General features: G+C 47.7%; 1 protein-coding gene across 4 annotated transcripts in view; it reads left to right on the top strand.

Moving 5' to 3' along the window:
• Nucleotides 1–27462, top strand: part of LOC112218064 (rootletin) — a 42824-nt gene that overhangs the window by 8998 nt on the left and 6364 nt on the right. For all 4 annotated transcript variants that reach the window (XM_024378677.2, XM_024378683.2, XM_024378664.2 and 1 more), the window contains exons 4-35: nucleotides 134–325; nucleotides 685–768; nucleotides 893–993; nucleotides 1089–1254; nucleotides 1361–1467; nucleotides 1571–1798; nucleotides 6440–6530; nucleotides 6627–6713; nucleotides 6860–7072; nucleotides 7321–7520; nucleotides 7718–7900; nucleotides 8095–8239; nucleotides 8400–8546; nucleotides 8776–9006; nucleotides 9194–9387; nucleotides 9480–9607; nucleotides 11068–11237; nucleotides 11479–11658; nucleotides 15074–15208; nucleotides 15301–15444; nucleotides 15532–15770; nucleotides 15909–16068; nucleotides 16492–16659; nucleotides 16823–17264; nucleotides 17360–17526; nucleotides 17759–17879; nucleotides 18056–18219; nucleotides 19131–19346; nucleotides 19500–19724; nucleotides 19882–20031; nucleotides 20256–20456; nucleotides 23434–23565. In XM_024378677.2, the coding sequence (XP_024234445.1) occupies nucleotides 134–325; nucleotides 685–768; nucleotides 893–993; nucleotides 1089–1254; nucleotides 1361–1467; nucleotides 1571–1798; nucleotides 6440–6530; nucleotides 6627–6713; nucleotides 6860–7072; nucleotides 7321–7520; nucleotides 7718–7900; nucleotides 8095–8239; nucleotides 8400–8546; nucleotides 8776–9006; nucleotides 9194–9387; nucleotides 9480–9607; nucleotides 11068–11237; nucleotides 11479–11658; nucleotides 15074–15208; nucleotides 15301–15444; nucleotides 15532–15770; nucleotides 15909–16068; nucleotides 16492–16659; nucleotides 16823–17264; nucleotides 17360–17526; nucleotides 17759–17879; nucleotides 18056–18219; nucleotides 19131–19346; nucleotides 19500–19724; nucleotides 19882–20031; nucleotides 20256–20456; nucleotides 23434–23565 (5511 nt within the window). The remainder of the gene's footprint in view (nucleotides 1–133; nucleotides 326–684; nucleotides 769–892; nucleotides 994–1088; nucleotides 1255–1360; nucleotides 1468–1570; nucleotides 1799–6439; nucleotides 6531–6626; nucleotides 6714–6859; nucleotides 7073–7320; nucleotides 7521–7717; nucleotides 7901–8094; nucleotides 8240–8399; nucleotides 8547–8775; nucleotides 9007–9193; nucleotides 9388–9479; nucleotides 9608–11067; nucleotides 11238–11478; nucleotides 11659–15073; nucleotides 15209–15300; nucleotides 15445–15531; nucleotides 15771–15908; nucleotides 16069–16491; nucleotides 16660–16822; nucleotides 17265–17359; nucleotides 17527–17758; nucleotides 17880–18055; nucleotides 18220–19130; nucleotides 19347–19499; nucleotides 19725–19881; nucleotides 20032–20255; nucleotides 20457–23433; nucleotides 23566–27462) is intronic.

The following is a 27462-nucleotide window of genomic DNA, read 5'->3' on the forward strand; positions in this document are numbered from 1 at the left end:
TATTTTATTTTATTTATTTTCTATAGCATACCTGGCAAACCTGAAGAAAGACAGGGGTTACATATCAGTCTGAGTTCGTAAGGCCGCGACTCCCCCTGTGCATCATCCCCCCCATGTGTTCTCATCCACATAGCTAGAGCAGGCTCTCCGCCTGGAGACAGGTGACGGGGAGCGGGATTCACCAGAGTCTCGCAGCCAGGCTCAGCAGAACATGGACCTGCGCCGGCGTCTGGACGAGGAACAGGCAGCCTACAAGCGTAAACTCACAGCCTACCAGGAGGGCCAGCAAAGACAGGCTCAGCTGGTGCAGAAACTGCAGGCCAAGGTATCACACTATGATGCATCTGTTTCCATTCACCTCCCATATATTTGGAGGTTAAAGGGTGTTTTACTAGTTCATTTATAGGCCCGTGATTGTCTGTCAACCCTCATAGTTGTCAACAGAAGAACACACACATGAACATAAAGCAGGTGATGGCAGTGTTTTCTTTTCGTGGTTGTAATACGGGATGTAAGTTCATGAACCTCATAGATGTCTTCCTGTATGACATCACTGTCCTACAGACTCCCCTACTAAGAATGAAAACATTTGATGCTGACAAATGGGAACCTGATGCTGATTACCTAGTCTATATTATGTCACCAGTCAGAGAGCAGATCACCTCACTGTGTCCTCCCCTCCAGGTCCTGCAGTACAAGAAGAGGTGTGGAGACCTGGAGCAGACTCTAGTGGAGAAGTCCTCGGAGCTGGAGCAGCACAGACTGAGTGTTCGTACTGCTCTACACCACTATGGAGACATTCTGAAACAACTAACCATGCCATTTAGTAACAACATTGAGTTAATCTACAATTCACATCTGATGCATAACTGTCATTCTTATTTCCCTTTAGGGTCGTTGTGATATGTCCAGCAACAGCCACCATCGAGACGAGGAGGATCCATGCGGCGACCTGGAAAATGCTCTCATCCGGTTGGAGGAGGAGCAGCAAAGGTTAGTGATTGGAATCTGCCTGGGCCAATCAGCAATGAAACTAATGACGTACAGAATTCAATGCAATTGATGCAATGCCGTGTTATGTTCCACAGGAGCAGCAGTCTGTCTGCAGTGAACGCCATGCTGAGAGAGCAGTTGGAGCAGGCAGGACTGGCCAATGAGGCACTCAGCCAGGACATACGCCGACTCACTGCTGATTGGTCCAAATCCAGGGAGGAGCTGGAGCAGAGGGAGTCTGATTGGAGGAGGGAGGAGGAAGTGTGTATTATAGTTTTTGTGGATGGCTGTTTTCAATTTTCATATTAGAAGCACTTGTCTTATTTCTGTCACCTGACATTGACATTTCACAATTCCTCTCACTTAGTCTTTCCACAGTTATTTCAGCAGTGAGCACAGTCGTCTGCTATCCGTGTGGCGACAGGTGGTGGGCTTCCGTAGACAGGTCTGTGAGCTGAAGAGCGCCACAGAGAGGTCCGAACAATTAACTCACAACACACTGCATAAATGCACTACATTATATAGTTGCATGCTTGTGTCTTTGAATTCTTTCATATTTCCCCTTTGTCCCTGCCAGGGACCTGTCAGACATGCGTAACGAGCTGGCCCGGGCCTCCCACTCTGTCCAGTCGTCCTGCTCCGGCCTGTCCTCCACGCTGCGCAGCCGGGAGGGAGGGGCGGCTCTGGCCCTGGAGCGGGAGGTGGCGCTGCGGGGGCAGCTGGAGCTGCAGCTCAGAGAACGGGTGGCTGAAATGATGAGCCTGCAGACCAGGACTGACGCTGAAAGGGCTGAGCTCAACGCCAGGTCAGAGAGAGAGAACTGAACACCAGGTCAGAGAGAGAGAACTGAACACCAGGTCAGAGAGAGAGAACTGAACACCAGGTCAGAGAGAGAGAACTGAACACCAGGTCAGAGAGAGAGAGAACTGAACACCAGGTCAGAGAGAGAACTGAACACCAGGTCAAAGAGAGAACTGAACACCAGGTCAGAGAGAGAGAACTGAACACCAGGTCAGAGAGAGAGAACTGAACACCAGGTCAGAGAGAGAGAACTGAACGCCATCTCAGAGAGAGAACTGAACGCCAGGTCAGAGAGAGAGAACTGAACACCAGGTCAGAGAGAGAGAACTGAACACCAGGTCAGGGAGAGAACTGAACACCAGGGGCCTCATTTATAAATGTTGCGTAGGCACAAAAGAAGGTCTATGCTACTTTCGAAGCAAATTTGGGGATTTATAAAAACAAACTTGACCGGAGAATGTGCGGTCCTCCACGGACACTTACATACGTATGACCCATGCGTACGCACATAAACTGGAGGAATTAGAAACTACGACTCTGATGGCAGAAGGATGAAACTCGAGAAACGCTTTGAAATTGATACCATTGTGTAAAATAAATCAAAATATTACCTCTCACTTATTATATATGAAGAGTTCCCTGGAGTGCACACAAAAAACAGATAAAAAACATGATTTAGGATAATAAATACAAACGGAGATATCTGTTTTTGCAAAAGAACCCCTCAAATATGTTGTACAGTTTAATCGGGAATCATATTTAATTGGATCTGTAATTGTTAAGCAATACTTGCATGTTATGAAATGTATTCTCATGAATATTAAGGTGAACAGTTGGACAAATTACATTTAAACTGATGCTGTTTACGATGCCTCAGTCAGGCAGATACCAGTAAACAGTTTCATATATTATTATCACATGTTCGTTGCGCAGAACTGTCAGTGTGGTAATGGCCTTGTCATTGTCAGTTACAATCAGGGTAATTACCACACCTGAAGTTGTTACGCAACTGGTTGGCTTTGACAATCAAATGGTTGGATGCAAAGGCATGCAATTACAACGCGTAATGACGCACACCGGCTGCTTTGGCACTGATGGAAGATTTAGCCGTGCCTGTCCCACTTCAACTCCTTGGCAACCTCGTTAATAGCATCGATGGTGTCTCTTTGCGTTTGCAGGACTGCATCTGTGAGGACACGGCCGCTGGAGGGTTGTGACACACGAGGTGCAGTGGAGTCGCCGGGGCTGGGCGCACTCAGCTCCTGCTCAGCTGCAGCACCACTGGCCCGGTAGAACACGCAGTGACTAAAACAATAGAAAATGTCACAATTGTTTGTGTAAATACATTTTTAAACACAACTTGAATTCATCCGGTGCGTCTGTCCCCCTCCACTCCCCTATAATACCGGCAAGTCGTTCATCAAGGGGGTTGAGCTCCGGTGTCCCCTTTCCCCCGCCCTTGGCACAAACACTTTGTCTGTGTACGGCTGCGCATTTCGGCCTTTCTGTCGGGATTTTCCGTCATCGTCGGCAAATCCCGATGAAAATTAATTAGGGGCGTTTCGCTGACTATTTATAGGCAACTATAGGCGTTAAAAGGGTGGAACAAGACGCTCGCTCACGTGCGCCCAATTTCGAGTTGATTGTGATTCATAAAAGGAAACCGTCATGGGACATGTGTGCGCACTGTGTTATCAATCAGAATATTTTTGTGCTTAAGAAATGTTTGCGTTTCGTCCGTACGCCACCTTTTGACGTGAATCCTCCGCACAGTTTTATAAATCCGGAGGCTGCATTCATTGTAGCTGGGGATTTTAACAAGGCTAATCTGAAAACAAGACTCCCTAAATTTTATCAGCATATCGATTGCGCAACCAGGGGTGGAAAGACCCTGGATCATTGTTACTCTAACTTCCGCAACGCATATAAGGCCCTGCCCCTCCCCTAATTTCGGAAAAGCTGACCACGACTCCATTTTGTTGATCCCTGCCTACAGACAGAAACTAAAACAAGAGGCTCCCACGCTGAGGTCTTGCGTCAGACAACAACATTGACGAATACGCTGATTCGGTGTGCGAGTTCATTAGAACGTGCGTTGAAGATGTCGTTCCCATAGCAACGATTAAAACATTCCCTAACCAGAAACCGTGGATTGATGGCAGCATTCGTGTGAAACTGAAAGCGCGAACCACTGCTTTTAATCAGGGCAAGGTGTCTGGTAACATGACTGAATACAAACAGTGCAGCTATTCCCTCCGCAAGGCTATCAAACAAGCTAAGCGCCAGTACAGAGACAAAGTAGAATCTCAATTCAACGGCTCAGACACAAGAGGCATGTGGCAGGGTCTACAGTCAATCACGGACTACAGGAAGAAACCCAGCCCAGTCACGGACCAGGATGTCTTGCTCCCAGGCAGACTAAATAACTTTTTGCCCGCTTTGAGGACAATACAGTGCCACTGACACGGCCTGCAACGAAAACATGCGGTCTCTCCTTCACTGCAGCCGAGGTGAGTAAGACATTTAAACGTGTTAACCCTCGCAAGGCTGCAGGCCCAGACGGCATCCCCAGCCGCGCCCTCAGAGCATGCGCAGACCAGCTGGCCGGTGTGTTTACGGACATATTCAATCAATCCCTATACCAGTCTGCTGTTCCCACATGCTTCAAGAGGGCCACCATTGTTCCTGTTCCCAAGAAAGCTAAGGTAACTGAGCTAAACGACTACCGCCCCGTAGCACTCACATCCGTCATCATGAAGTGCTTTGAGAGACTAGTCAAGGACCATATCACCTCCACCCTACCTGACACCCTAGACCCACTCCAATTTGCTTACCGCCCAAATAGGTCCACAGACGATGCAATCTCAACCACACTGCACACTGCCCTAACCCATCTGGACAAGAGGAATACCTATGTGAGAATGCTGTTCATCGACTACAGCTCAGCATTCAACACCATAGTACCCTCCAAGCTCGTCATCAAGCTCGAGACCATGGGTCTCGACCCCGCCCTGTGCAACTGGGTACTGGACTTCCTGACAGGCCGCCCCCAGGTGGTGAGGGTAGGCAACAACATCTCCTCCCCGCTGATCCTCAACACTGGGGCCCCACAAGGGTGCGTTCTGAGCCCTCTCCTGTACTCCCTGTTCACCCACGACTGCGTGGCCACGCACGCCTCCAACTCAAACATCAAGTTTGCGGACGACACAACAGTGGTAGGCTTGATTACCAACAACGACGAGACGGCCTACAGGGAGGAGGTGAGGGCCCTCGGAGTGTGGTGTCAGGAAAATAACCTCACACTCAACGTCAACAAAACTAAGATGATTGTGGACTTCAGGAAACAGCAGAGGGAACACCCCCATCCACATCGATGGAACAGTAGTGGAGAGGGTAGCAAGTTTTAAGTTCCTCGGCATACACATCACAGACAAACTGAATTGGTCCACTCACACAGACAGCATCGTGAGGAAGGCGCAGCAGCGCCTCTTCAACCTCAGGAGGCTGAAGAAATTTGGCTTGTCACCAAAAGCACTCACAAACTTCTACAGATGCACAATCGAGAGCATCCTGGCAGGCTGTATCACCGCCTGGTATGGCAACTGCACCGCCCTCAACCGTAAGGCTCTCCAGAGGGTAGTGAGGTCTGCACAACGCATCACCGGGGGCAAACTACCTGCCCTCCAGGACACCTACACCACCCGATGCTACAGGAAGGCCATAAAGATCATCAAGGACATCAACCACCCGAGCCACTGCCTGTTCACCCCGCTGTCATCCAGAAGGCGAGGTCAGTACAGGTGCATCAAAGCTGGGACCGAGAGACTGAAAAAGAGCTTCTATCTCAAGGCCATCAGACTGTTAAACAGCCACCACTAACATTGAGTGGCTGCTGCCAACACACTGTCAATGACACTGACTCAACTCCAGCCACTTTAATAATGGGAATTGATGGGAAATGATGTAAATATATCACTAGCCACTTTAAACAATGCTACCTTATATAATGTTACTTACCCTACATTATTCATCTCATATGCTTACGTAGATACTGTACTCTATATCATCGACTGCATCCTTATGTAATACATGTATCACTAGCCACTTTAACTATGCCACTTGGTTTACATACTCATCTCATATGTATATACTGTACTCGATATCATCTACTGTATCTTGCCTATGCTGCTCTGTACCATCACTCATTCATATATCCTTATGTACATATTCTTTATCCCCTTACACTGTGTATAAGACAGTAGTTTTTTGGAATTGTTAGTTAGATTACTTGTTCGTTATTACTGCATTGTCGGAACTAGAAGCACAAGCATTTCGCTACACTCGCATTAACATCTGCTAACCATGTGTATGTGACAAATAAAATTTGATTTGATTTTAAATGAGGCCCCTGGTCAGAGAGAGAACTGAACACTGCTCATTCACTGTCTGCGTCCCAGATGGCACCCTACATAGTACAATAGTTTTGAGCAGAGCCCTATGGGATTCAGACACTGTCGATCTGTCTGTGTCTTTGTGTTTAGTAAGTGGCAGCCTGATCTGCCTGGTGGTGGTAGACAAATCAGGAGTGTAACGTGCATCGTAGAGATTCCATGATATGCTAAGTGATCTGTGTGTTTATTGTCAGGCTGTCAGATGCAGTGCGAGAGGTGGAGAGGCTGAAGAGCCAGAGTGAGGAGAAAGACAGGGACGTGGCCTCACTGACCAGGAGACTGGAGGTGAGAGACTGGCCTGTGTGAACCCAGCAGAGATACTTCCTGTAGCCATTTGCCATCATACCCCTCCCTTCTCACTATGGTTCTAACCTCCTGCAGGAGCAGAGTGGTAACGATGAGACAGACATGCAGGTGATGAGGGCTCATACTGAAACACTACTGGACACACTGAGAGACATTGCCCAGGTACAGCCATCACACACACACCACACCCCACACCCACACCCACACCACACCACACACACACACCCCACACCACACCCAGACCACACCACAAACAAACAAACAAAGGGAAACTTTGACCAAAACCCTTTATTGAATCCTCTTCCCAGACTGTCCTGTCCGATGGGGACTCGTCATCAGAAGCAGACCAGGAGAACACTGGGGCTCCTCTATTGGCTCTTCTCCGTGGCTCCTCCCCTCACCGCTCCTCATCACCATGGGGATCCACCTCTCCCAGGCGTTACTCCTCGTTGGCCACCGTCCCAGAGGCCAGCCTGTCAGCTCTGCGGTCTGCTGTCAACAGCAGACATCTCCAGCTGCAGGTACCCCCTCCACACTGTCCCTCTGTTGCAGCTGGACACATTAACACATCTACTACTATCTATATGGGTTTACTATATTTATTCTCTGGGATTGGAAATTGAGGTTGCTTTATTCCAATGTTACATTGTCAAACGTTCCTACACAAACTTTTTCTATAAAAGTTATCTTGAGTTTCTTCGTTCCTCTGTATCACTTTCAGTGTTCAGTGTCCCACTCTCTCATCTGCCTCTGTCTCTCTGGTCTACAGGAGGTCCGAGGGCGTCTCTCCTCTGCCCAGTCATCAGTACAATTGCTGCGCAGGCAGCTAGCAGAGGCGGAATCAGCCAAGCGGGAGGCGGAACAGCGCAGTCAGACCCTGCATGGAGAGAGGGATGGACTTCAGAGAGAGAAGGACACCACACAGAGAGAGAGAGACCGTCTGAAACAAGACAGGGACACACTGGCTAGGTACAACCAGGAGGGCTCAGGCAGACTTCTAACACAACTTGGGTGATGGAAAACCCTTTAGGACCAGGAAGTGTCTGCCCTCAGTGCCCTAGTTAAAGAACACTCACTCTATGTATATTAATGGTTACATTTCAGTCAATATTTCTAATGTATCCATTGTCCTGTTGTGTTCTGTGTCTTGGTCTCTATTCTGTCAGTGAGAAGGTGGCTGTGGAGAAGGCAGCCCAGGCAGCTCTGATCAAGGCCCAGATTCTGCAGATGGACTGTGAGAAGCTGCAGCAGGCCGTGACGTCGGCCCAGAGAGAGAGGGATCACGAGAGAGAGGAGAAGGTGGACGCGCTGCAGGAGAGAGACCGGGCCAAGGCAGAGACCGACAGAGTGTGAGTGAGAATGTGTGAAAATAAAGGTGGAAGGGAGAGAGTGATTGGGGGGGGGAGAAGTGAATGATGGAAATTATGAGAAAGGAAGAGACGAGGGAAGTAAATGATGAGAATTAGAAGGAGGATATTGCAAGTATACTGTATATAACTGTATTCCTATCCTTGTCCTCTGTCCCTGGTACCTGTCCCCACAGTCAGAAGCAGTGGGAGCAGAGTGAGAGCCGGGCGTCTGTCCAGAGAGGGGAGCTGTCTACAGTGAGAGAGACTCACCACCAGGCAGAGGTGGAGAGGCAGCTGCTGGAAGGAGAGAAGACCCAGCTCACTGAGGCGTTGGCCCGGGTATGACACACACAGATATGGATGTCACTATAACTATCTGGCTCCTCTTGTGTTTGCTTGTCATATTTTTGTTCCCTTTAACTTCCTCTCTGTTCTATGCTGAAAGGTTACCTATCCTCTGTGTTACATATCCTTGTATGTTTTGTCCCCGGTCCCCCAGGCTGAGAGCAGTAATGCAGAGCTCTCTCTGCTGGTCAACAAGCTTCACTCGGAGGAGGCTGCCCTCCGAGACTCTCTGGCCAAGATGGGCAGCATGAATGAGGGCCTGGCCCAGGACAAGTCTGACCTCAACTCCATCATCAGCCAGGTGGGACCAACACCGTGATCAACATTTGACTGACACTTGTGGTGGATGTCATATAGAACTGATGCAAGAGTGACCATGTCATCAAATCAAAGCATTGCCCTTGCTAATATGTTTTCTGTAAGCCATGGTATCATGGTATGCATATTGCCTATCAGGATTGCTTGTAGTTTTAAATGTAAGCCTTGCACACCCGTCCTGACTCTCATATGTGTCCATGTTTCTCTCTCAGCTTGAAGAGGAGAAGGCCTACCTGCAGGCCCAGAAACATGAAGCGGAGCAGGAGAAGATGACCATCAGAGATGAGCTCGTCCGATTGGAACAGGACAGGCTAGAGTTGGACTCCGCCCGCCTCGCCCTCCACCAGTCCTTGCAGGACTCTGAGCTGAGCAGGGTGGGGATGGAGGCGGAGCTTCAGAGCCTCAGGGCCGATAGAGTGAAGCTGCAGGACAAAGTTACTCAGGTAAATGATGTGTCCTCTCCACTCTGAATGGGAATGTGGCAAGAAAGAGCTTCTGTCACTCTGGACTAATCACTAATTAACAGTGCATGAAAATCACTGGGTTCTGAAACCTCATTGTTCCAGTGAACATTTGTCTGTAAATGTGTACAGTTTTACTGCATGTACCTGTGTATCTCTCTGCTGACAGCTGTGTGGCGAGGTGAGCTCTCTGGGGGCAGAATTGGGCATGGCCCGCGGTGAGGAACAGAGACAGGGCGTTGCTCTGGAGGAAGTAGGGCGGGGCCGGGCGGAGCTGGTCAGGGAGAGGGCGGGGCTGGTGGTCCAGCTGACTGCATCGGAGAGAGAGAACGCCACACTAACAGAGGAGTTGGCCGCATTCAGGTGAGAGATGTGTGTCTGACCGACGGTGTGTGTATTTCTGTGTGTGTGTGTTGATGAATTGGTCCCTAATTTTAGTGTCCATGCCCCTGCAGGTCAGAGCGGGAGGCCTTGGAGACCAGCCTGTTTGAGGTGCAGCAGCAGCTGGTTCAGATAGAGTTTCGCAGAGAGCAGCTAGAAGCAGAGAACCAGAGCCTGCGGCTACTCAGGGAGACCACCACCGGTGAGAAATGGAGAGAGACAGAGAGGAGGATGAGAAATAAATGACCATGTGGAGGGAAATGAAATAAATGAGTGAGAAGAGGAGAATAGGTAGGAGAGAGAGAAAGTCTGTGAGAGTAAGAAAGGAAGAGGGGAGGATGGATATGTTGGAATGGAAGAAAATGATTAAGGAACATTGAGGGAGAGAGCCATAGATCAGGAATTAGAAACCTGTGTTTAACCCCTTACACTCGTGGAAATTGGGCTATATGGAAATGGTTCTAACAGAACTATAAAAAGCATGACCAGGGTAGCAATTGAAAGAAAAGACTTTGGAGATTATGGGGAAAGGACACAACAGTTCACCTGACACAAGACTGAATCCAGACATTACACTGTTGATTTTATGTGCATTTTACATTTACTGGACATATTACAGCATTTGTTAATAACGAAATCTGAAAATACATTCAGTAACATAATAGGAATATGCCTTGACATTTTGGAATAGGTGCAAAATAAGAAAAAACGCAATCCCAAAATGTTCCATTATACTGTAAATCCCAATCTGGGTCAGTTGGGCATGATTTGAAAGCTTATTCTATTGCCAACATGGCTAACTAAGTTATAAAATACGATCTTACAGTTTTAGGCTTTCAGAAGGCACTTCAGACCAACAGATTGTAATTTTGGTGCACATAGAAATGGAGTCATGAGTGCTTTCAAGTGCTTGTTCTGTGGCAAATTTTCGACACAATACGACAAACAGGCTTATTCTGTTCAGGACAACCTGGGGTATAGCACATGTTCAGGACAACCCGGGGTATAGCACATGTTCAGGACAACCCGGGGTATAGCACATGTTCAGGACAACCCGGGGTATAGCACATGTTCAGGACAACCCGGGGTATAGCACATGTTCAGGACAACCCGGGGTATAGCACATGTTCAGGACAACCCGGGGTATAGCACATGCCATAGCGATCATACTGTAAATGACATGAGTTTTCTAATATGGAAATGTGAAGTAAACGTTTGGACTCACGGCTGTGTGGTTTGCTTGTATGACATCAAAGCGGTATTTATTATAATTCTCAACGTCTCATCTTTCAAAACACATCGACTCCTCTCGATTTACAGCATTTCCTTCGCTCAGACAACAACAAATGTGCAAAAGTAGCTGATTATTCGGAGGGATGGGTCTCTTCAAGTCAGTCACGGTGCTCAAGTTTATAAAGGCTGTCAGCCAAAACCCATACAGCTCTGTGAAGTGGAGAACCGGGGCTCTGGTGTCATATATAGCATGTTACAATGACAAAATCTGCCATTTTCAACCCATATATGAATGGGGCTGTGAGTGGAGACGGTTACAGCCCTTATTTAAAAACTGTTGCTGCGTTTGATGGTGTATCTGTTGTATGACTGAGTCTGTATGAACACAGGTGTGAAACAGGTCATCATGTCTGATATTGTCCTGTGTAGCGGAGCTGAGGCGTGTGCGCGCGGATGGGGAGAATGTGCTGGCGCAGAGTGAGAGGGAGAGAGAGGCTTTGAGCCAGGCCCTGACTACCACCCAGCAGGAGTCCCAGCAGGCCCTCCACACCGCCATCACTGACCACCAGGAGGAGGCAGAGAGACTGACCGCTGAAAAGGTGAGGAGGGCTCAGGCTGGATTGTGTCTGTCTGTCTAGGCCTGTTTGGAGAAGTGTTTGTGCTAGCAGTAAGAGTACTATTTGGATGGTTTTACTGTAAAGAAATGTGTTCTTGCTTTTTCTTGCTTTGCCCAAGGTGTCTCACTGTAGGTCTTGATTCTACTCAGTTGTTCATGTTCTTTATTTGGGCTGGTTTAACCCATGCAATGAACATGAACAACTGAGTGTGTTTGTTCTCCAGGAGGCCCTGCGTCGCAGTTTGGAGTTTGAACAGGAGGGGGCACTGCGACAGGTCAGACAGGAGGCAGAAGAGCAGCTCCTCAGAGCCGAGAGAGACCGGGAGGACCTGAAAGATGAAGTGAGGAGTCTGCAGCACGACAGAGACCAGAGTCTGCTACAGGCAGAGACAGAGAAACAACAGGTCAGGCACATCTGAGAGTCCATACAAACACAATGCGGGCTCTATTTTCAGCTGGCACTAAGGTCTGAGGGGCAAGTGTCATCTAAAACCTGTGCACTGGCATTTTCCAGCCCTAACGCCAGGTTTGTCTTAAATCAGCTCGCTTGCACTGAGGTGGGAGGGATGGCAATATTTGAGGTGTGTCCTTAAAAACAAGCGCAGAAGTAACCATTTTCTGCAGCGCTAATGGTAAGTTGTAAGACCCACAGCCTATCCATTCACGACGCACAGTGCCCATGGAAGAGACGTGCATTTTGTGCCAGTGAATCTTGTATTTATACGGAACAAAAATATTAATGCAACATGTAAGGTGTTGGTCCATGTTTCATGAGCTGAAATAAAAAATCCCAGAAGTGTTCCATACACACACAAAGCATATTTCTCCCAAATGTGGTGGCTAGATTTGTTTACATCCCTGTTAGTGAGCATTTCTCCTTTGCCAAGATAATCCATCCACCTGACAGCTGTGGTATATAAAGAAGCTGATTAAACAGCATGATCATTACACTGGACATACCTTGTGCTGGGAACAATAAATGGCCACTCTAAAATGTGCAGTTTTGTCACACAACACAATGCCACAGATGTCTCAAGTTTTGAGGGAGTGTGCAATTGGCATGCTGACGGCAGGAAGGTCCACCAGAGCTGTTACCACATAATTTTTATTTTTCTACCATAAGCCTCCAACATCGTTTTAGAGAATTTGGCAGTGCGTCCATCTGGACGTACAGCCACAGACCACATGTAACCACGCCAGCCCAGGACCTCCACATCCAGCTTCTTAACCTGTGGGATCATCTGAGACCAGCCACCTGGAAAGCTGATGAAACTGTTGGTTTGCACAATCATTTCTGCACAAACTGTCAGAAACCATCTCAAAAAGCTCATCTGCGTGCTTGTCATCCTCACCAGGGTCTTGACCCGAATGCAGTTAAGCGTCGTAACCGAGTTCAGTGGGCAAATGTTCACCTTCAATGGCCACTGGCATGCTGGGGAAGTGTGCTCTTCACAGATAAATCCCAGTTTAAACTGTACCGGGCAGATGGCAGACAGCGTGTATGGCATCGTGTGGGTGAGCTGCTGATGTCAACGTTGAGAACAGATTGTCCCATGCTGGCGATGGGGTTATGGTATCGGCCGGCATAAGCTATGGACAACAAACACAATTGCATTTTATCGATGGCAATTTGAATGCACAGAGATACTGTGAGAAGATCCTGAGGCCCATTGACGTGCCATTCATCCGCCGCCATCACCTCATGTTTCAGCATGGTAATGCACGACACCATGTAAACAAGGATCTGTACACAATTCCTGGAAGCTGAAAATGTCCCAGTTCTTCCATGGCCTGCACCAGACATGTCACCCATTGAGCACGTTTGGGATGCTCTGGATTGACCTGTACGACAGCGTGTTCCAGTTCCCGCCAATATCCAGCACCTTCGCACAGCCATTGAAGAGGGGAGGGACAACATTCCACAGGCCACAATCAACAGCCTGATCAACTGTATGTGAAGGAGAGGTGTCGCGCTGCATGAGGCAAATGGTGGTCACACCAGATACTGACTGGATTTCTGATTCACGTCCCTACCTTTTTTTAAAGGTATCTGTGACCAACCGATGCAAATGTATTATCGAGAGATTTTTTTAAATTTTTTTACAACATATCAACAATTCCCTCTGGGCAAGTCTCGAGAATATGTCTAAGTATTACCACACACAATTTGGTGAAAGCAGATGCTACTGAAGCTGAGCAAATGTAGTTGGCATGTGGGAAGAGTCTGACTTTCAGTAAATGGCAGTTAAAGGCAAGGACACTGAATTTAGACTGCCAAACACCTTTTTAGATCCAATCACCATCTCTTTAAACTAAGTTACTATATATATGTATTCCAATTTGTTACATTCTCTATGAAAAGGGCTTTTAACTTAAGTGTAATTAAAAATAGTGAGTTTTGAAATTATGGATGTATGACCATTATAAAGTGGATCAAATTCATGAAACTTTAATGGTAAGATAAATAAAAGAAAATATACATTTTCATCAAGATTTTGATCGTTTTATGTGTTTAAATACTAATATTAGTGAGCCAAAATACCAACAAATCTCAAAATGTATAGATATTTGCAAAAATGTAATTTCAGCCTGTAGTGCCGGCCTTAAATCATCTATTCGTCAGAGTGTCTTGATTTGAAAATATACAGTACTGCACATCCTTAAACATACACACATATGCCTACCTGCATACTTAATTTTGCTTGTTCAAGTATCCATCCCCATCTTCAAAGAGCGCCTCTCATCTGGTTACCAAAGCAGGGAAGGGGTGATGCGTAAAGACATGTAGGCTAGTCTAAGCTCGTTGATGCCAGACATAGGGCATTAAGCAAACACTGAATGGTTTTTTACTGTTGCTATTAGCCTACACGTGACTGTAGCGGATGCTTTTTAATGAACTCTAGTATATCAATACACAATGGACCAGGACGAAAATAATCCGAGCCCCCAGTCTAATTGAAGTTGGGGGCAAAGCAAATACCATCAGTAACCTACAGAACTTGAGACAAGCACATGCAGTATTAAGCCATGGAATGTGTTGATTAAAACCTCTAAAAGTCTAAGCCGTTGGGCAATGCTAAAATATGTAATTGTTTTAAGATGGTCATACCATGGATAATTTAGCTATTTGATTTGGAATTTTAGGACCCTTTAGGTATCAACAATTATATAAAAAAATGATTTAATAAAATATTGAATTTGGCCTTTACTACTATAGCCCATAGAAACACATTGAATAACACATTCATAAATGGCCCAAAGAGACAGTAAAAACATATCATTATGAATAAGGCTTTGAAGTGTCTGTCCTATATCTAGGAGATTTAAGAAAGCCCAGGAATATATATATTTTTTGGGACACATATTTAACCCCTTATTTTTGTTGGAACAAACTACCTCCATACATCCATTCATTTGCATGGGGTACCTTTGTGGGGGTTGTAGAGCAAAACGGAGAACACTATCGTGAGAGTCTCATTAGTTTGTATGCCAAATCGTTCTGACGCTTTCATGAGAAGACCGATTTTCGGATGGGTCTGACAAAGCCCTTCTCACACCTACAACTTGTGTATTAATCAAAACCTAGCCATTTCGAGCCACCTGCAGCTATTGCACTCTTAATTCCGTCTGTGAAAATAGCAAAAATATTTCTTACACCCCTGGACCTAGAGCACTACTGCCAGTGCTTAGATTTAACATTGCATTACATTCGTCTGTAATAAAGTGCAGAGCAAATGTGGATAAGAGATGACTACTCTCATGAGGTTGTGATCCATATTCCCACTTCTAGAGGCCCTTTCTATTTTCTCCCTCTCTCAGATGTTGTCCCAGAAGGAGGCAGAGAAGTCAGTGCTGTCTGAGAGAGTGTCCATCCTGCAGGCAGAGCTGGGTACTGCAACCCTGGAGCTGGACAGACTGGCCAGAGAGGCAGCACATTACAAAGAACAGGAGAGGGTAATTATAGACCGTTTTAGAACTCTGTTCCCATTCTGTACTACCGTGAACTTTTTTTAAAGACATTAAAGTTTCTCTGACTTTGTCGGCAGGCCACAGTGGGAGCTCTGACCAGTGAGTTACTGGAGCTTCGCTCTCAGCTGGAGGAGGCTGGCAGTGTTCATGAGCGGGAGCTGCACCGGTTGCAGGAGAACAGCTCTGACCTGCAGACACACACTGATGCTGCCCTCAAAGAGGTAAGAGGCGGTTAGAGTCAGGGATGGAGCCGGTGACCATTTCTGGTTCAACATTTCTTCACCACTCTCCCTAACTTCCTCTTCCAGCTGGAGGAGTGCAGAGCTTCTCTCTCAGCCAGTGAGGAGAGCCGAGACCAGGTGAGACGGGACATGCTGGAGATGGACAGGCGCCTCAACCAAACCCGTGACACCGGGGAAGGGTACAGAAGGGATGGGGTAGAGCTACGGCGCACCCTCACTGATGTCACCAAGGAGAGAGACACTCTCAGCCTATCAAATACCCAGCTGAGGGAGACTCTGAGAAGTGCAGAGACTGAGAGAATCAGGTAGTACTTAGCTGCATACCTCTGACCCTGATTGTCACCTTTCAAATGTTAATTTACTAGTATCACTCTCTGTTAGGTAGTAAAAATTAAACACAGAAGGCATCAACTGTATACTAAAGGACGAAATATGTGTGTCAGTGTGAAGCGTCAGTGTGAGGAGAAGGAGCAGCGGCTGGCTGTTCTGGAGGAGAGCCTGTCATCTGCACAGAGAGAGGTGACGGAGCTCCGCAGCTGTCTGAGAGAGGTGGAGAGGTCACGGCTGGAGGCCCGGAGAGAGCTGCAGGAGCTACGCAGACAGGTCAGTCACACATACCCTCACATCTCTGAAACACTTTGTTTATTCTTTTACACTTATTGGTTTACCTTACCTGCTGTAGAGAACTCAACATTTCACTAGGGCATTGAGTTCTTGCTATCCACTGGATCTTACCAGGCCTTGGCTTGGCTTATTTATTTTTTATTTTTTATTTATTTCACCTTTATTTAACCAGGTAGGCTAGTTGAGAACAAGTTCTCATTTGCAACTGCGACCTGGCCAAGATAAAGCATAGCAGTGTGAACAGACAACACAGAGTTACACATGGAGTAAACAATTAACAAGTCAATAACACAGTAGAAAAAAAGGGGAGTCTATAAACAGTGTGCAAAAGGCATGAGGAGGTAGGCGAATAATTACTTAGACATATTCTAGAAATTGTCCTCCGTTTGATCACTCCATCAGGTGAAGGTACTGGATGGAGAGAAGGAACAGAAAGGGAGGGAGGTGGCTGAGTTGCAGACGCGTCTCTCCCTGGAGGAGCAGAGAGAGGAGGAGAGAGGGCGGGAGATCTTCTCTCTCAAACAGAAGCTGGCCGAGGCTGACACAGCCAGGACTTCCATCAAGAAAGAGGTGAGGAGGGAGGGAGAGGTGTGGTTGGAGTAGAGTGAGAGGTTAGATTGTATTTATGCTTGTTTAAACATAAAACTTAATCAACTGCCATCTACACATCTCTCTCTACTGTACTTCTTTCCCATCTCTATCTTTCCCCCTCTTCCCTCCCTCCTCCCTCCAGCTGTCCATCCTCCAGAGGCGTCTGACAGAGTCAGAGTCAGGCTGGCGGGGATGTGAGAGGGAGCTGACGGCCCAGCTTCAGGATGCCCGGGGCTGTGAGAAGAAGCTCCAGGATGAGGCCAGGAACCTGTCCCTGCGGGCCCAGACATCCCAGGACTCCCTCACTCAATCCAGCCTGCAGCTCAGCGAGGCCCAGGGCCGCCTGGCTGCCACCGAGGTAGAGCTGGCCCGGGCCGAGGCCGGACGCAGGGAGCTAGAGTTCCGCCTGGGCAGCTTGCAGTCGGCACTGACCCGTACGCTGGGTATTGGGGCAGGGGGCCGGAGAAGTGCCAGTGGGGGCAGGGGCAGGAGCCCCAGAGGGAGCCCCCCAGCAGCATCCTACAGCAGCATTACACGTCCCCGCAGCCTCTCGCCTCTACGCTGCTCACTTTCACCCCCAAAAGGTGAGGATAAAATGCTCACATATCACAAAACATGTCAGTGTGAAAGTGGGACATAAATTGTGAGGAGTTATACTGTATATAATCTTTTCTTCCAGATTTTGGAGGCTCGACCCCTGACAACACGTTGGGCTGCTCAAGGTCTATCTCCCCAGAGCAGGGTGACACCCCCGTCCCCATGCCCCTGCCTGAGCTGGACCCTGAGACGCTGCGCTGCGGCCTCAGAGACTTCCTCCAGGAGCTCCGAGAAGCTCAGAGAGACCGGGTACTACAGCCACACTACATGGGCAGAGCAGTACACATATTTAGATTTTATACACATTCTCCTATTCTAACAGATTGAAGTCCCTTTTCACTCTTCACTTTTAGATGAATTATCTCAACATTGTGCTGTAAACATTTCTGCAGCACTGATATGTGACTGTAGGAAATGCTAAAAGTCTGTCAGATTGTCTGAAGGCATGTTGTTGAAATGTGTTCCTGGTGTTGGTTTTCAGGACGAGGCTCGCTGCCAGTTGGGGGCGCTACAGAGAGAGTTGGAGGAGGTGACAGGGGAGAGAGACTCCGCCCAGAACCGCCTCTCTCAGCTACACAACACACTGCAGGAGTGCCAGGAGGGTGAGACACACACACACGTTGCACGCAAACCATAAGAAGGCCAAGAGAATCATTTACACAGTGAAGTCATTGACAGACATACAAAGACACGGGGAGAGCACACGTTAGGAACATGTTAGCGTAAAGACCTTGTCTGTGAATGCTCCAGTGTTGTGACTGTCTGTGTTTCCGTCCAGGTAAGCGTGGTGTTGACGGGCGTCTGAGCTCCACCCAGGCCATCCTCCAGCAGCAGGAGGAGACGGCAAGGAGGGGAGAGAGGGAGAGGAGAACCCTCACTGACAGAGTCAAGGAGCTGGAGAGAGCCCTGCAGACTGTCGAGACAGAGAAAAAACACACACAGGTAGACATACACGCACACAAACACATACTTACTGTAGAATATCTTCCCTGACAAGGATTCTAGTGTCTGCTAACACACAGTGCTGACCACTGACCTGCCAACACTGCCATATGGTGACCCTGCAGGAAGCACTAGGTGGAAGCAGAAAACTGTCATAACAACAGATGCCACAGAATACTGAGTCATTAAACAAAACTCCATGTCATATTTCTGGGCAAAGCAACTGTCCATATGTCCAGTCCTCTAAGTCCAACCCTCACACCACCCTAGAAAACACTCCCCATAGCTGACAACAGAGGGAGCATGGGGAAAGAGGGAGAGAGAAAGGGACTGGCTGAGTGAGAAGGAAATAGAGAGATTGAGAGGGTTAGTGGGATAAAGTGCAATGGAAAAGACGAACCAAGGGAAAGGAGGGTAGGTATTTATGATTATAGAGATTATAGTTAGGAGCCACAGAATCAAATAGTAGATAATTTAATAGACTGTATTCCTGGGAAAAGACTCAAATGATTTATGTTGCTGGAAAGAGGAGAGGAAGTTCGGGAGCAAGGGGAGGGGGGTTCAGCATTATGGGGAGTTGAGAGAAGAAAGAAGGGATGTGGCCATCTGTGGATCAACTGTCTATCTGGCCTGGCCTCTCTGAGTGTGTTTGTGGAGTGTCTCTGTTTTCCCCTCGTGTCTAGTTCTATATCTCTCTACAGAGCAGCCATTCTGCTGCCAGACTGGGTCACCATGACATACTGTAACTGTATGGACTGGCTGGCTGGCTTTGACATGTGACCTTGATGTGACTGCCAGTCTGCCAGTTTCATCTCTTTTAGCTCTCTCCTTCTCTTTCAGTCACTCTCTCACTCTCTACCTCTGTCTCCCTTTCTCTCACCTCACTCTCCCCTCCCCCTCCCTCCCTGTAGGACCAGTTGAGTAAGCAGCGTGCGGGCGAGGTGCGTCTGGAGGCTGAGCGGAGGCGTCTGCGGGAGGCCCTGGAGGTTGCCGAGGCCCGGGGGACCAGGGTGGAGCTGGGGAGACGCAGCCTGGAAGGGGAGCTGCAGAGACTCAAACTGAGCCTGGGGGACAGGGAGGCCGAGAACCAGGCCACCCAGGAGCGCCATGATGCACTAGTCAAACAGGTAGCACACTGAATGAAAACTCAATCAATCTACTATAGAGGAACAAGTACACCCCCATTTACGTCATGCTGAGATTTAACCAGATTTAAACGGAAACACACTAAGACACACTGACTTAAACCACTCACACACTCCGTTGTGCATCTGTCCCAGGTGGCGGAGGGGGAGAGCTGTGTGGCGTCGCTCCAGAGAGAGGTGGACAGGCTGAGCCAGGCTTTGTCTAAAGCCCAGGAGGGAGAGGTCTGTCTCAGAGAGAAGAACCAGAGCCTTTCCCAGAGCCTCCAGGAGGCCACCGTTGCCCACACCGCCACCCAGGGGCGCCTTGTCGCACTGCAGAAGACCCTGGGGCTGGCTGAGCAGGACCGCAGGCATCTACAGGTAGGTGGAGGAGGAATCATTGATATGACAGTGGGCTGAAATTCAACTGTTTGTTTTTGTCAAGGTTCATCCCTGTAATTTAAATAGGATTAGAGCAAATTGTAATGAGTAGTCTAGATTGAACCCATGAAACTGAATGTAGTGTTGCTGTTTTCAGGAGCGAGTGGATGGAGCGCGGGCGTCCCTGACGGACGGGAAGAGAGGCATGACGGCCCTCACTGAGCGCGTCCAGAGCTTACAGACTGAGCTGACTCAGAGCGACCTGAGACGAGGAGAGCTGGAGGCAGAGCTGGCTCACACACAGGAGGTGAGAGGGAGGGAGAGAAGGAACGAGAATGAAAGAGAGACTTTTACTCATACATAATCATTTCCTCAACACTAACCTTATACACACACACAGGAGGAGAGTGGTAAGGACATAGCGGGGGCATGTGAAGAATTTACATTAAAAAACATGTAACGAAAAAGAGCGGGAGACATAGGCCTGTATCTCATCTGAATAGCTGTTCCCTCACCCTGTCTCTCCTTTAGGCCCTGCGTCAGCGGTCTGCCAGTCTGACAGAAGCCCAGCGCAGTGCCCAGTCTGCCCAGACAGAGAGGGTGTCTGCAGAGGAAAGGCTGCGCGGGCTGCAGAGGGCCGTGGCCGTGCTGGAGACAGAGAAGAAGGATGCAGAGAGACAGGCCGTCCGCCTGGAGAAGGACAAAAACGCACTGAGAAATACACTGGACAAGGTGAGACAGGAGTGAGAGAAATATGAACCACAAACAGAACATTAGGAATATCAAATCAATATTAAATCAAATTGTATTAGTCACATGCTCCAAATACAACAGGTGTAGTAGACCTTACAGTGAAATGCTTACTTTACAAGCCCATAAGATGAATATGATGACTGTCGAAAAAAGTTGGGAGTATTGATTTTCAATCAGTTCATTTCAGGAAGTGAATTTAAATGCAATTCATGAATGAAAAAATCCTCTGAAAATAATGGCCGGTTTTCAATTAACTTCCTCAATTAATTGGATTAAACATGGAAATCTAATCAAATTGTATTTTTCACAAGCGCCGAATAGAACAGGTGTAGACCTTACCGTGAAATGCTTACTTACAAGGCCGTAACAACAATGCAGTTCATGAAATAGAGTTAAGAAAATATTTACTAGATAAACTAAAGTAAAAAATACAATTTGGGCGACTGGAGTCTTTGACCATTTTTTGGGCCTTCCTCTGACACCGCCTAGTATATAGGGCCTGGATGGCAGGAAGCATGGCCCAAGTGATGTACTGGGCCATTCACACTACTCTCTGTAACGCCTTACGATCTGATGCCGAGCAGTTGCCATACCAGGCAGCGATGCAACCGGTCAGGATGCTGAGGGGGAAAAGGTGGTGTTGCGCCCTCTTCACGACTGTCTTGGTGTGTTTGGACCATGATAGTTTTTTGATGATGTAGACACCAAGGAACTTTAAATTCTTGGCCCGTTCCACTACAGCCCAATTGATGTTGTTGTCCACAATCAGCTCCTTTGTCTTGCTCACATTGAGGGAGAGGTTGTTGTCCTGGCACCACACTGCCAGGTTTCTGACCTCCTCCCTATAGGCTATCTCATCGTTGTCGTTGATCAACCCTACCACTGTTTCGTCACCAAACTTAGTGATGATGTTGGAGTCATGCTTGGCCACGCAGTTGTGGGTGAACAGGAAGTACAGTGGGTGAACAGGAAGTACAGGAGGGATGCATCCCTTAGGAGGTCCCATTGTTGAGGATCAGCGTAGCAGATGTGTTTGTGCCTACTCTTACCACCATCAGGAAGTACAGGAGGGATGCATCCCTTAGGAGGCCCCATTGTTGAGGATCAGCGTAGCAGATGTGTTTGTCTACCCTTACCACCATCAGGAAGTCCAGGATCCAGTTGCAGATGGAGGTGTTTAGTCCCAGAGTCCTTAGCTCAGTGATGAGCTTTGTGGGCACTATGGTGTTGAACGCTGAGCTGTAGTCAATGAACAGCATTCTCACATAGGTGTTCCTTTTGTCCAGGTGGGAAAGGGCAGTGTGGAGTGCAGTTGAGATTGCATCATCTGTGGATCTGTTTAGGCGGTAGGCGAATTGGAGTGGGTCAAGGGTTTCCAGGGTGATGGTGTTGATGTTTTTATTTCATTTTTTTAATCGAACCTTTATTTAACTAGGCAAGTCAGTTAAGAACAAATTCTTATTTACAATGACAGCCTAGGAACAGTGGGTTAACTGCCTTGTTCAGGGGCAGAATGACAGATTTTTTACCTTGTCAGCTCGGGGATTTTATCTTTCGGTTACTGGCCCAACGCTCTAACCACTAGGCTACCTGCTGTCGTGAGCCATGACCAGCCTTTCAAAGCACTTCATGGCTACCAACTTGAGTGCTACGGGGCGGTAGTCATTTTACCTTCACTTTCTTTGGCACATGGACTATGATGGTCTGCTTGACACGTAGGTATTACAGACTCGTGCAGGGAGAGGTTGAAAATGTCAGTGAAGACACTTGCCAGTTGGTCCGTGCATGCTCTGAGTACAGCTGGTGCTCTCATGCATGCTTCAGTGTTGCTTGCCTCAAAGCAAGCATAAAAGGAATTTAGCTCGTCTGGTAGACTCACGTCACTGGAGAGCTCACGGCTGGGTTTCCCTTTGTAGTCCTTAATGCCATTGGATGAATCCTGGAACATATTCCAGTCTGTGCTAGCAAAACAGTCCTGTAGCATCCGCATCATCTCACTGGTACTTCCTGCTTTAATTTTTGCTTGTAAGCAGGAATCAGGAGAATATAATTATGGACAGATTTGCCAAATGGAGGGCGAGGGAGAGCTTTGTATGCGCCTCTGTGTGTGGCGTAAAGCGCCTCTGTGTGTGGCGTAAAGCACCACTTCTGGATGAGAATTTTCTTGTTGACTGCGGTCCTAGTGCCAGCATCGGTTTGTGATGGTAACTATACCGCCACGAATAATATGGATGAGAACTCTCTCTGTAGTTAGTGTGGTCTACAGTTTATCATTGGGTACTCTACCTCAGGCGAGCAATACCTTGAGACTTCGTGCACCAGCTGTTATTGACAAATAGATACACACCCCCACCCCTTGTCTTACTAGACGTATATATGCTCTGTCCTGCCGATGCATGGAAAACCCAGCCAGCTCTATATTATCCGTGTCGTCGTTCAGCCACGACTCGGTGAAACATAAAATATTACCGTTTTTAATGTCCGGTTGGTAGGATAGTCTTGAACGTAGGTCATCCAGTTTTTTTCCAGTGATTTCACATTGGCCAATAGGACGGATGGTAGTGGGTAAACACCCACTCGCCGACGAATTCTCGCAAGGCACCACGACCTCTGCCCCCAGTATCTCCGTCTTTTCTTCATGTAAATTACATGGATTGGGGCCTGGTCTCGGGGAAGCAGTATATCCTTTGCGTCGGACTGCGTCTAGTTTGAGGTGAGTAATCTCTTCTGATGTACAGAGGCTATTTTCGTTCATAAGAGATGGTAGCAGCAACATTATGTGCAAAATAAGTTACAAACAATGCGAAAAAACTAACTAAATAGCACAGGTGGTTAGGAGCCCGTAAAACGATAGCCATCCCCACCGGCGCCAATGGGGATGGCTGCTGTTTTGACCCCAATATCTACTGTTGAATGATATTGAGGTGATTCTGACTATGAATGACTGTTTCTCCAGGTGGAGCGTCAGAAGCTAAAGACGGAGGAGGGCAGCATGCGTCTGTCTGCAGAGAAAGGCCGTCTGGATCGCTCCCTCACCACCGCAGAGCAGGAACTGCAGGACGCACAGAGACAGATAGCACTGTTACAGGTAGGCAGGAGACACAGAGACAGATAGCACTGCTACAGGTAGGCAGGAGACACAGAGACAGAATACACTGTTACAGGTAGGCAGGACGCCCAGAGACAGATAGCACTGCTACAGGTAGGCAGGAGACACAGAGACAGAAGGCACTGTTACAGGTAGGCAGGACGCACAGAGACAGATAGCACTGCTACAGGTAGGCAGGAGACACAGAGACAGAAGGCACTGTTACAGGTAGGCAGGACGCACAGAGACAGATAGCACTGTTACAGGTAGGCAGGAGACACAGAGACACATGGCCATGCTACAGGTAGGTAGGAGACACAGAGACAGATAGCACTGCTACAGGTAGGCAGGAGACACAGAGACAGCACTGCTACAGGTAGGTAGGAGACACAGAGACAGATAGCACTGCTACAGGTAGACAGAGGGATGCAGAGAGACATAGCACTGCTACAGGTAGGCAGAGAGATGCTTAGAGACATAGCACTGTTACAGGTAGACAGGACGCACAGAGACAGATAGCACTGTTACAGGTAGGCAGGAGACACAGAGACAGATAGCACTGCTACAGGTAGGCAGGAGACACAGAGACAGAAGGCACTGTTACAGGTAGGCAGGACGCACAGAGACAGATAGCACTGCTACAGGTAGGCAGGAGACACAGAGACAGAAGGCACTGTTACAGGTGAGCAGGACGCACAGAGACAGATAGCACTGTTACAGGTAGGCAGGAGACACAGAGACACATGGCCATGCTACAGGTAGGTAGGAGACACAGAGACAGATAGCACTGCTACAGGTAGGCAGGAGACACAGAGACAGCACTGCTACAGGTAGGTAGGAGACACAGAGACAGATAGCACTGCTACAGGTAGACAGAGGGATGCAGAGAGACATAGCACTGCTACAGGTAGGCAGAGAGATGCTTAGAGACATAGCACTGTTACAGGGTAGACAGAGAGACATAGCACTGTTACAGGTAGACAGAGAGATACAGAGAGACATAGCACTGCTACAGGTAGACAGAGATACAGAGAGACATAGCACTGCTACAGGGTAGACAGAGAGATGCTTAGAGACATAGCACTGTTACAGGGTAGACAGAGAGACATAGAACTGCTACAGGTAGACAGAGAGATACAGAGAGACATAGCACTGCTACAGGGTAGACAGAGAGACATAGAACTGCTACAGGTAGACAGAGAGATACAGAGAGACATAGCACTGCTACAGGTAGACAGAGAGATACAGAGAGACATAGCACTGCTACAGGTAGACAGAGACATAGCACTGCTACAGGTAGACAGAGAGATACAGAGAGACATAGCACTGCTACAGGTAGACAGAGACATAGCACTGCTACAGGTAGACAGAGACATAGCACTGCTACAGGTAGACAGAGAGATACAGAGAGACATAGCACTGCTACAGGTAGACAGAGAGATACAGAGAGACATAGCACTGCTACAGGTAGACAGAGAGATACAGAGAGACATAGCACTGCTACAGGTAGACAGAGAGATACAGAGAGACATAGCACTGCTACAGGTAGACAGAGAGATACAGAGAGACAAAGCACTGCTACAGGTAGACAGAGAGATACTTAGAGACATAGCACTGCTACAGGTAGACAGAGAGATACTTAGAGACATAGCACTGCTACAGGGAGACAGAGAGATACTTAGAGACATAGCACTGCTACAGGGAGACAGAGAGATACTTAGAGACATAGCACTGCTACAGGGAGACAGAGAGATACTTAGAGACATAGCACTGCTACAGGGAGACAGAGAGATACTTAGAGACATAGCACTGCTACAGGTAAACAGAGAGACATAGAACTGCTACAGGGAGACAGAGAGATACTTAGAGACATAGCACTGCTACAGGGAGACAGAGAGATACTTAGAGACATAGCACTGCTACAGGGAGACAGAGAGATACTTAGAGACATAGCACTGCTACAGGGAGACAGAGAGATACTTAGAGACATAGCACTGCTACAGGTAGACAGAGAGATACAGAGAGACATAGCACTGCTACAGGGAGACAGAGAGATACTTAGAGACATAGCACTGCTACAGGTAGACAGAGAGATACTTAGAGACATAGCACTGCTACAGGTAGACAGAGAGATACTTAGAGACATAGCACTGCTACAGGTAGACAGAGAGATACAGAGAGACATAGCACTGCTACAGGTAAACAGAGAGACATAGCACTGCTACAGGTAGACAGAGAGATACAGAGAGACATAGCACTGCTACAGGTAAACAGATAGATACATAGAGACATAGCACTGCTACAGGGAGACAGAGAGATACTTAGAGACATAGCACTGCTACAGGTACTTAGAGACAGAGCACTGCTACAGGTAGACAGAGAGACATAGCACTGCTACAGGTAAACAGAGAGACATAGCACTGCTACAGGTAGACAGAGAGATACAGAGAGACATAGCACTGCTACAGGTAAACAGATAGATACATAGAGACATAGCACTGCTACAGGGAGACAGAGAGATACTTAGAGACATAGCACTGCTACAGGGAGACAGAGAGATACTTAGAGACATAGCACTGCTACAGGGAGACAGAGAGATACTTAGAGACATAGCACTGCTACAGGGAGACAGAGAGATACAGAGAGACAGCACTGCTACAGGTAGACAGAGAGACATATCACTGTTACAGATAGACAGAGATACAGAGAGACATAGCACTGCTACAGGTAGACAGAGACATAGCACTGCTACAGGTAGACAGAGAGATACAGAGAGACATAGCACTGCTACAGGTAGACAGAGACATAGCACTGCTACAGGTAGACAGAGAGATACAGAGAGACATAGCACTGCTACAGGGTAGACAGAGACATAGCACTGCTACAGGGTAGACAGACATAGCACTGCTACAGGGTAGACAGAGACATAGCACTGCTACAGGTAGACAGAGACATAGCACTGCTACAGGTAGACAGAGACATAGCACTGCTACAGGTAGACAGAGAGATACAGAGAGACATAGCACTGCTACAGGTAGACAGAGAGATACAGAGAGACATAGCACTGCTACAGGTATACAGAGAGATAAAGAGAGACATAGCACTGCTACAGGTAGACATAGAGATAAAGAGAGACATAGCACTGCTACAGGTAGACAGAGAGATACAGAGAGACAGCACTGCTACAGGTAGACAGAGAGATACAGAGAGACAGCACTGCTACAGGGAGACAGAGAGATACAGAGAGACATAGCACTGCTACAGGGAGACAGAGAGATACAGAGACAGCACTGCTACAGGTAAACAGATAGATACAGAGAGACAGCACTGCTACAGGTAGACAGAGAGACATAGCACTGTTACAGGTAGACAGAGAGCTACAGAGAGACATAGCACTGCTACAGGTAGACAGAGAGACATAGCACTGCTACAGCTGGACAGAGAGATAAAGAGAGACAGCACTGCTACAGCTGGACAGAGAGATACAGAGAGACATAGCACTGCTACAGGTGGACAGAAAGATAAAGAGAGACAGCACTGCTACAGGTAGACAGAGAGATACAGAGAGACATAGCACTGATACATGTAGGCAGAGAGATAAAGAGAGACAGCAATGCTACAGCTGGACAGAGAGATGCTTAGAGACATAGCACTGATACATGTAGGCAGAGAGATAAAGAGAGACAGCAATGCTACAGCTGGACAGAGAGATGCTTAGAGACATAGCACTGATACATGTAGGCAGAGAGATAAAGAGAGACAGCAATGCTACAGCTGGACAGAGAGATGCTTAGAGACATAGCACTGATACATGTAGGCAGAGAGAAATCAAATCAAATCAAATTTATTTCATATAGCCCTTCGTACATCAGCTGATATCTCAAAGTGCTGTACAGA

The sequence above is a fragment of the Oncorhynchus tshawytscha genome, linkage group LG02, assembly GCF_018296145.1.
Source record: "Oncorhynchus tshawytscha isolate Ot180627B linkage group LG02, Otsh_v2.0, whole genome shotgun sequence".
Lineage (NCBI taxonomy): Eukaryota > Metazoa > Chordata > Actinopteri > Salmoniformes > Salmonidae > Oncorhynchus > Oncorhynchus tshawytscha.